The 10714-nt window shown below is 42.4% G+C and overlaps 1 protein-coding gene across 2 annotated transcripts in view; it reads right to left on the reverse strand.

Annotated features, from left to right (window-relative positions):
- ttc38 (tetratricopeptide repeat domain 38) overlaps positions 1-5141 on the reverse strand; it is a 45688-nt gene extending 40547 nt beyond the window's left edge. The window contains exons 1-3 of one of the 2 annotated variants that reach the window (XM_063058021.1): positions 4922-5141; positions 2529-2606; positions 1-82 (exon numbers count right to left, since the gene is read on the reverse strand). In XM_063058021.1, coding sequence (XP_062914091.1) covers positions 1-82; positions 2529-2606; positions 4922-5059 — 298 coding nt within the window. In that variant the 5' untranslated portion in view covers positions 5060-5141. The remainder of the gene's footprint in view (positions 83-2528; positions 2607-4921) is intronic. The other variant, XM_063058020.1, reaches the window with a different exon arrangement.
- Between the last annotated feature and the right edge of the window lie 5573 nt (positions 5142-10714).

Genomic DNA, 10714 nt, shown 5'->3' on the forward strand with positions numbered 1-10714 from the left:
CAAAGTCTGGATCTGCAGCTTGTAATCGAGACTGACAACCTTCAATCCCTCCAAGACTGGCATCATTAGACCAAGTTACCCACTGTGGAATAGTAGTGAAACACTTATGTAAAACAACACATACAATTTCAGGAGAACAATGAATAGAATTGATTCATTTTGTTGAACTTATAAAACTGAGAAATTACTATTTATTCAATTCTCAGCTAGAGTTTCTGTCAGATTCAGATTTATTGTCACTGACCTATTTGTCATGAAATGTGTTGTTCTGTGGCAGTAGTATTGTGCACAGATATAAAATTACAAATATAAATAAATAGTTTACAAAGTAATGAGATAGAGTTCGTGCGTTTCATAGACCATTCAGAAATCTGATGGAGGGGAAGAATTTCCAATTACTGCCTTGGATGCACTGAAGATTTGTCACCAGGAGACAAGTGCCAACACATCACGGTGAAACCTATGTACAAATTAATCTGTTGCTAATTAGTGTACTCAGCCAGAACACAGAGAAAATTTCTAGTTGTTCTAGTAACCTAGCAGCTCTTAAGCTATACAATATCAGATAACAATGCCAAATTCAAAACTCTTTCAATAATTTTTCCACGTAATAAAAACCAGAAATTTTAAATATCACTGTATATGTTAATAAATACAGTGGATTCTGGTTAATTGGGCCCTCTGTTAATCAGTGCAGCTGCTTATTTAGGGCAACTGTTAAAGAACAAAAACTAATCAAGAAAATAGCCGGAATTTCCTTCATTTATTTGGGACACTAGGCCACTTAATTGGGGCGAGAGACCATTGCAGAACAGTTTTTAACTAGTGTCAGACTGTACATTCGCATGGCCGTTAGACATTACATCATGCTTAGTGTGAATGCCATCAGTTGAGTGTGTTCAAAAAGCAGTGATTTTTGTCATTGATAGTTGGCGTGAAATTAGCAGTAAGACAATTCAGAACTGGTTTGCTCACTGCGATTTCAAACATTCTGACTTGGAGATTCCAAAACTGGCCGGGACTGAAAATGAGGCAATTTCACTACTTCCACAAGTTAGGAAATACGAAGAATGTGAAGATATCGACAACCATCTTGAATATTACAGTGAAACTGAACATTTGGAGAATGCAATCATTGACAGCATTGCATGAAGGCAGTTCATTATCTGTACTAGGTGTCAGCGCTAATTTTGTTCATTTACAGTCAATCAAAAGCCTTAAAGATGGCACCGGCGAAACACCGCGATGCTTCGCGGGCAACAAACCAAGCTATCAACTATTCTATTAATTACACTTTTTCTGGACTATGGTCAGTGGCCTTTGCTGGAGTGGACTTTGGACCAGATTTAAGCTGCATGCACGGGCCCAAAAGCAATAAATGAACCCATGTTTTATCAATTTAAGTGTCAAGACGGATTAAAATGATCACGGCATTGAGGCCAAGGGCGAAGGACGAACCGGCGTTCAGCTGACTCTGCAGTGTGGCCTGCAACCATCAGCACACATCTCAGCGCTGAACTGACACTGTGGCTGTGGCCTGCATCCATCATGCTCCTGGGAAGTCTGCAGCTCTGAACTGTCTCTGTGGCTGTGGGCTCACTTTCTGGAACTCTGCGGTTCACGTTCTCCGTGTTATTTGTTTACTTTTTTGTTTGCACAGTTTGTTCTTATTTTCACACTTTGGGTGTTTCACGGTCTTTGTTGTGTGGGATATTAATGGGTATACATACTTCAATATTAAATGTACTTTAAACTTTAAAGAATGCACCAATGTACACTGGATGAATTCCTCCATCGATAATTAGGAACTAATGCAGTTTTATAGTACTGTGGTAGTATTGATAGTGTTCTAGTTTATTCTGTAATTCATTTAAAAACATAATTTATTACTCAGTTAAATGGTAGTTTTTTAAAATACTTCTTTAACTATTTCCATGAACTTTGGCTAATTGGGACAGCCACTTAATTAGGCCAAAATATACTGGTCCTGATATGTCCCAATTAACTGGAATCCACTGTACTAAGATTTCCAACTACACTGAATTCTGTTTTCCAATTATATCTCCCTGAACCATCTTCTCCCAGGCTCAAAGAACATTTTACACAAACCAGGTTCATGGATGGGAGTTCACTTCCCCAATAGGTTGTTGAGTTTCTGAATTCCCATTTGTAAATCCCTCACAATCATCAGTCCAAGTCATTTCAAGATTTTGACTTCAGGCCCTTAAAATATTTCCCTTTGTTTCACAATGAAAAGTGCACACACACTGGGCACTTTGACTCTACATTCCTGAATTAAAGTTTTAATAATTAGAGCTCATTACCAATAACTAGCTTCAACCTACGAATGAAATCACCTGCAGTCTCTTATGTCTCCATAAACCAAATCTTTTCACAACGTAAGCAGATGAACTACCTCTGTAAACATTTTCTTCTTAAACATGATGATGATGCATTAAGATAGATGGCAGGGATGCAGAAAATATTACTCAATTGATTTAATTAATATCTTTATAATGAAGCCTTACCTGAGTCAGAAAAGCATCATACATTTTGCAAGCCTCATTGCTGGTTGTGGAAAGGGGAAGACCTACATCCTGCCATGCCTGTGAATAAATTAAGAGTACAGCATTACAGAATTTCTTTTGTTGAAAAAAGATGAAGAGAATCTACTGATGCAGAACTGCGGAAACTGGATTTGTTTGTGAGCAAAACAGGTGGCAGCTGGGAATAATTTTAAAACAGTCCAATGTACTTTGGATCCTTGCCAGGCACTCTGCACGCACTCGTGCATTCCGAACACAGATCTACCCCCGGATCAGCTTTGCTAGAAGATTCTTCCAGAACACTACTGGATTGTGAGCAGAGCCTAGCAAGACAAGTTAAACTTACTGTAGAAGACAATTCTAATTTTTAATTAGCTGAAACCTTTAAGATTTACATTTAAAAGGCTCTAAAGGTAGCAATGATGAATTGTTTAGCAGAACTTCTAGGATGAAACTGAACAAGCAAAATGACTTAAAAGGAGCTTGTCGTAGATGGTATTTTCTGAGACATCAGTTTAAAACAGAGGTTCACAACCTTTTTCATGTCATGGGTCCCTACCATTAACCAAGGGCTCTGTGGACCCCAGGTTGGAAACTCCTGATTTAAAAGGCCCCCAAAAACTACTATGTGAACCCTTGGATAAGACCATAAGACAAGGGAGCAGAATTAGGCCATTCAGCCCATCGAATCTGCTCCACCATTTGATCATGGGTGATTTTAATGTTCAAGTAAATATCTTCACCTCGTTGCAGAGGATTGGGCTATAATCTATTAAATTGTTGTCCTTCCTTGTTGGCTATAATAAAATTACTGGAATTGCCCGCTAAATTCCAGTCACTGATCATCTGGCACTCAGAAAACTCCTGCCAGAATAATGGTACATTTTTATTGGTTCAAATTACAAAGGGTGTGGCAGAATTTTGCAAAACATATCACACATCAGATAGTTAAAAAGTAGCGGACTTCAATCAGATCTGCTCCAGAAACACTTAACTTTGCATTCAACGAAATGTTTAGTCAGACTCTCATGGACTTTGTTGCCTGACCTCCTGAACAGCCTCAGCATTATCGGTTTTTATTTCAGTTAACCAGCATCTCGAATATGCTGTTTCCAAATCATCTTCTCCATTACATTCTCACATTTGGCCTGCACATATTTGAATGCAGTTCCAGCTATGCCATTTTGAGGAATCTCAGGGCAATGTTGCAGCTGTGAAGAACCGGACGTGGAGCTTACTGCTGTCCTTGGAAGAAAACTTACATTTAATTATGCCTTTTATTATGTCAACATTTTTCTGAGACACAAAGAAACATTTTATCTAACTCCTTAAAATATTTTAGCCAAATAAAAGAAGCTTGTACTTAAGTTTCTGGAGTGGGGCTTGAAACCATAACTTTTTGATTCAGAATGCTGCAATCTGTGCACGCACGTTCACTAATCTCTGCATCAAATATTTTGCAGTTATAGAATCACTACTGTCTTCACATTCAGATTCCCTTATGCAGAATGAAAGAGTTCAAAATAGGGCTCCTGTAGTTCCATCCCAACTCCGAGGAGAAACACCACCCTCTTATTGTACAACATACATCAAAGTTGCTGGTGAACGCAGCAGGCCAGGCAGCATCTCTAGGAAGAGGCGCAGTCGACGTTTCAGGCCGAGACCCTTCGTCAGGAGTCCTGTTAGTCCTGACGAAGGGTCTCGGCCTGAAACGTCGACTGCGCCTCTTGCTATAGATGCTGCTTGGCCTGCTGCGTTCACCAGCAACTTTGATGTGTGTTGCTTGAATTTCCAGCATCTGCAGAATTCCTGTTGTTTGCTCTTATTGTACTTCCACTTTCTCCCTCTCAACTCTCACTTATTTTGGAACTGAGGTCATTTAGTCCCAGTTTGAGGCAGGCTGCCATTTCCCATCCCCATTTCCCTAAATAACTCCGCATAGCCATCAACTCCCTTTAATTATCTGGACACTTAGCTAAACTAAGGACCATTTACGGTGGTCAGTTAATCTACCAGCAACTTTTTGGGACGCAAGAGGAAACTATAGGACCACATCGAAACCAACGCCGTCACGGGGAAACAGGCCAACCAAGCACCGAACTTCGCAGGCTAGGACCTACACAAGAAAAAGGGCTTAATTCTGGAAAATTATACAAACAAGATGTTAAATATTACAACAAATCTCAGCGAAGGTCCTTGAAAAGTACTCTATTATATTGTCTTTAGCTCAAAAGCTCTGCAATTTATTGTTTCTCCAATCCCTACACATTCTTTAGCACTGGCTTCGGAATTCTCCCCGCACTTCAGACTCTGACTTTTAGAAATCATTCAGCAAGCATTTCAGTTGTCTTTAAAAGCAATAATTTGTACCTTACCTTGCAGTCCCTTAGATTGGAGTGCAACATTTCTGCCTTCTTTGTAGTTAATTGTTTCGGCTTTCTGGTAAGATCTTCACTCAAAACTGTTTTTGATCCCGACAAACCAGGGAACTGTATATGCAAATTTAATCTCATCAAATACCAAAAACAGGTTATCCTCCGTACCACCAGTCGGTGCTCTTTATGGAAAAACACGACCTTTTATTGATAGCACCGGGTAATTGCTCTACATTCGTCTTTCAACACACAGCACACTTCGACCAATGGGCGACGTGTCGAGTACGTTTAGCTAATTCACAAATCGTACTTTTGACCCCATACTGGATATAATCCAAACATTGCAAACGTCCGTAAAATCAGCACAGACATTGGTGAAATGTGATGACACACAAGAGAATCCATAGGTGGTAAATATGCATCCGTGTCGTCCTTTTACCTCATTCTTGATAATGGATTTGTCTAGGAATGGGGAAAAGAGCAAGGTATTTGTCCTCTGTTCCTCGGTAACTCAATCCCTGACCTAAATGACCAGACCAGCTGTTTCTGGATTAGGTCCCGACAACCAAACTATTCATATGTCTGGAAATTGGGCACTGAATGACAAGGCATTAAGGAATACAACGGAGAAAAGAACATTTTACTGAATGTTAAAAGTCAACAACCGTGAATAGATTGGTCACAAATTAGCACGCATGTTGAGGATGCAACACGTTATATCGTAGTGCGGTGAAAAAGCAAAATCTACTGATTGAATTATGCATTGCAATGTGCAGCTGCCACAAAACTACAAATTTCACAAGATATAGCAGTGATATTAAACCTGTTAATGATTCTGATTTGGACTGGTGGGTGTGCAAGATGTCAGACAGGTAATGTCAATTCGGGGTGGTGAATTGGGGCCGAGCTCCCCAGCATTGATTGGAACTTCCTTAATGCAGGAGGCTTAGATGAGCCAAAAATGTTCAATGAATCCAAGAGAAATTCTTGATAAAGGATCTAGTCCTGGGAAATAAGCCAGGTCAGGTGACATACCCAAAAGCGAATGAATATTTTGGAAAGTGACCACAACTCATTTTGCTTTCAGATATTTATAAGGGTAAAATTAGATCTTGTAGGAAGATATTTCAATGCAAGAAGGATCGTAGGAAAGGACATAAATCAACATCTGGAATTATGTTGCAGCCATTAGGGTCACCTGGTTGCAGGAGGGACAGGACTGGCTGCTCAGTACTCCTGGGTTCTGTTGTTTTAGATGTGACAGGGTGGGAGGGATTAAAAGATGAGAGGTGGTGTTACTAGTCAAGGAAAATATCATGGCAATGCTCAATCAGGACAGACTGGAGAACTCATCTAGTGGGGTATTATGGGTGGAACTGAGAAATAAGAAAGGTATGACCATGTCAATGGGGCTATATTACAAACCATCCAACAGTCCAAGGGGTTTAGAGGAACAAATTTATAAAGAGATCCCAGACTGTTGCAGGAAAAATGTTATAGTTAGTGATTTTAACTTTCCTTATATTAACTGGGACTCCCATTCTGTAAAAGGACTAGATGGGATGGAGTTTGTCAGATTTGTTCAGGAAAGGTTCCTTAATCAGCACATAGAAGTCCCAATGATAGCATGTGCAAAACTTGATCTCTCACTAGAGACAGACAGGGCAGGTGACAGAAGTTCATGTGGGAGGACACCTTGAATATAGTGAACATAATGCAATTAGTTTCAAGTAAATATGCAAAAAAGGTGTGGTCCATGGGTGTCATAAGGTGGGTGTTGAAGGCAGACCCAAATGCAAGACAGACACTACTGGGAACTGGACTGGACTAGGGTTAGGGACAGGATTGGACAGACTTGGGCTAGGAAAGCAGGACCAGGCCAAGGAACTGGGAACTAGGAGCCTGGACTTGGACTCCAAGCCAGAAACTGGGTCTTGACTTGGGCTCAGACCTCAGAAGTAGGCAAGGACATGACGTGGCTACTGGGCAGGATGAGGCACTCCTTGGAACACAGGGCCAGGATGACTACCAAGGTAAACCACTGAGGAAACTATCAGGGGTTCAGATGGGGAGGGAAAGAGAACAATCATGCCTCAGGGCAACAGCAAAGACCACCTGACTTACCCCACAGAGGCAAGGGCAGGAAGGGAGCTCAATCCAGGGTGGCTCTGAGTCTCAGGGCAGCCAGTAACCTTGACTGGCTACAGAAGCAGCCAAATCCATATCCAGCTCAGAGTGGCAGACAGCCACTCAGCTTGCCCCAGAAACAGCCAAATCTATACCACGATGACTGTTCCAATGAGAGACAACAAGGCTCCATAAAGCAGTGGTCCTCCAACCAGGCCTAGAGATCACAAATGGCTGCTCTAGCCTTCCACCAGCAGGTTACTCCAAGAGGATACTGACAAGACAAACCAGCACCCATACATGCTCCCAGGGCCACTTATATTCCCAGCCCCAAGACGAGCATCAGGTGCCTATGATTAAGCCCAACTGAAACAAGGAACAACCAGAAGACCCGGAGTCCAGAATCCACAGACCGGACCGTGAACTGGAATGCGGAATTTACGGACCAGACCATGACAGTGGGTTGAGATTCTAAATTGGAGAAAGGCCAATTGTGATGGTATCAGAAGGGACTTGGCAAGTGTGGATTGGGACAGGCTGTTTTCTTGCAAAGGTGTACTTGGTAAGTGCGAGGCCTTCAAAAGTCAAATTTTCAATAGTACAAAGCTTGTATGTGCTTGTAAGAATAAAAGATAAAGATAACAGGTGTAGGGATGCATGGTTTTCAAAAGATATCGAGGAGCTGGTTAAGAGTAAAAGGAGATGCATAGCAGGTAGAGGAAGGTATGAACAAGTGATGTGCTTATGGAGTATAAGAAATGCAAGAGAACACTTGCATCAAGAAATCATGAGGGCTGAAAAAAAGCATTAGGTTTCCGTAGCAGAAAAGGTGAAGGAGAATTCTGAGGGAATCTACAGAGCCAAAGGGTTTCGGGGGAAAAAATTGGTTCTCTGGAAGATCAGAATGGTAATCCACAGGTGGAGCCAAAAGAGATGGGGGGAGATCTCACATGATTTTTTTTACTTCTGTGTATACCCAGGAGATGGACTCAGAGTCTATAGCAGTGAGGCAAAGTGGCATCAGCTTCGTGGACCTTCTGCAGATTACAGAGGAGGTGGTGTTCGCTGTCTTGAGGCAAATTAGGGTGGATAAATCCCCAGGGCCTGACAATGTGTTCCCTCAGACACGCGGGAAGCAAGTATAGAAATTGCCAGGGCCCTAGCGGAGATATTTAAATCGTCCTTGGTGACAGGTGAGATAGCAGAGGATTGAAGGATAACCAATGTTGTTCCACTGTTTAATAAATGCTCTAAAATTAACCAGGAAATTAAAGGGTGGTGAGCCTGACATCAGCAATGGGAAAATTATCGGAAGATATTCTGAGGGACCGGATATATGAGCATTTGGATAGACGTGGACATTAAGGGTAGTCAGATTGTCTTCATGAATGGTTGGTCATGTCTAACCAATCTTACAGAATTTTTTAAAGGAAGCTACCAGGAAAGTTGATGAGGGCAAGGCAGTGGATACAGTCTACTTGGACCTTAGCAAGGCAGTTGACAAAATCCTGCATGGGAGGTTGATCAAGAAGGTCCATTTGCTCAGCGTTAAAATGAGGTAGTAACTGGGATTAGACATTGTTTTTGTGGGAGAAACCAGCGAGTGGTAGTAGATGCAACACACATCAAATTTGCTGGTGAACGCAGCAGGCCAGGCAGCATCTCTAGGAAGAGGTACAGTCGACGTTTCAGGCCGAGACCCTTCGTCAGGACTAACTGAAGGAAGAGTGAGTAAGGGATTTGAAAGCTGGAGGGGGAGGGGGAGATGCAAAATGATAGGAGAAGACAGGAGGGGGAGGGATGGAGCCGAGAGCTGGACAGGTGATTGGCAAAGGGGATATGAGAGGATCATGGGACAGGAGGTCCGGGAAGAAAGACAAGGGGGGGGGTGACCCAGAGGATGGGCAAGAGGTATATTCAGAGGGACAGAGGGAGAAAAAGGAGAGTGAGAGAAAGAATGTGTGCATAAAAATGAGTAACAGATGGGGTACGAGGGGGAGGTGGGGCCTTAGCAGAAGTTAGAGAAGTCAATGTTCATGCCATCAGGCTTCTCCTATCATTTTGCATCTCCCCCTCCCCCTCCCCCTCTCAAATCCCTTACTCACTCTTCCTTCAGTTAGTCCTGATGAAGGGTCTCGGCCTGAAACGTCGACTGCGCCTCTTCCTATAGATGCTGCTTGGCCTGCTGCGTTCACCAGCAACTTTGATGTATGTTGCTTGAATTTCCAGCATCTGCAGAATTCCTGTTGTTAGTGGTAGTAGATGATTGCCTTTCTGACTGGAGGCCTGTGATTAGTGGAGTGCCGCAGGGATCATTGCTGGATCTGTTGTTGTTTGTCATACATATCAATGACCTGGATGATAATCTGGTTAACTGGATCAGCACTTCTGGAGATGACGCCAGGATTGGGGGGTATAGTGGACAGTGAGGAAGGCTGTGAAAGCTTGCAGCGAGATTTGAACCAGCTGGAAAATTGGGCTGAAAAATGGCAGATGGAATTTAATGCAGACAAGTGCGAGGTGTTACACTTCAGTAGGACCAACCAGAGTAGGTCTTACACAGTGAACGGTAGAGCACTGAGGAGTGTGCCAGAACAAAGAGATCTGGGAATACAGGCCCATAATTTATTGAAAGTGGCATCACTGGTGGATAGGGTCATAAAGAAAGCTTTTGGCACTTTGGCCCTCATAAATCAATGTATTGAGTACAGGAGCTGGGATGTTATGTTGAAGTTGTATAAGATATCGGTGAGGCCTAATTTGGAGTATTGTGTGCAGATTTGGTCACCTACTGACAAGTAAAATGTAAACAAGGTTGAAAGAGTACAGAAAAATATTACAAGGATGTTGCCAGGTCTGGAGAACCTGAATTATAAGGAATGATTGAATAGGTTAGGACTTAATTCCTTGTAATGGAGAAGATTGACAGGAGATTTGATAGGGGGTTATACAAAATTATGAGTGGCTATACATAGGGTAAATGCAAGCAGGCTTTTTCCACTGAGTTTGCGCAGGAATACAACTAGAAGCCATGGGTCAAGGGTAAAAGGTGAAAAGTTTAAGGGGAATATGAGAGAACACCTCTTCACTCAGAATGTCATGAGAATGTGTGGAATGAGCCACCAGCACAAGTGGTGCATGGGCACTTGATTTCAATGTTTAAGAGAAGTTTGGATAGGTACATGGATGTTAGGGGTATGGATGGCTATGATCTGGGTGCAGGTCAATAGGAGTAGGCAGTTCAAATTGTTTAGCATGGACTAGATGGGCAGAAGGGCCTGTTTCTGTGCTGTACTTTTCAATGACTGTATGACTCTACACTAAATTGGGGAAGAAATATTACAACTGGGTAAGACAAGAACTAAGGGATGTGAATTGGGAAGAGCTGCTAACAGCAAGTCCACATCTGACATGTGGGATTTGTCTAAAGACTAGTTGATTAAGGTTCACGATTGGCACATTCCAGTAAGGAGTAAGGACAAGGGAACCCTGGATGAACTGAAAATCCCTAGGGGCAGTATGGTAGTGTAGTGGTTAGCACAATATTTTACGGTAATGGTGACCCGGGTTCAATTCCTGCCACTGCCTGCAAGGAGCTTGTCTGTTCTCCCCGTGACTGTGTGGGTTTCTCCGGATGCTCAGGTTTCCTCCCGGAGTCCAAAGATG

The sequence above is a fragment of the Mobula hypostoma genome, chromosome 9 (assembly GCF_963921235.1).
Source record: "Mobula hypostoma chromosome 9, sMobHyp1.1, whole genome shotgun sequence".
NCBI classification, from domain to species: Eukaryota; Metazoa; Chordata; class Chondrichthyes; order Myliobatiformes; family Myliobatidae; genus Mobula; species Mobula hypostoma.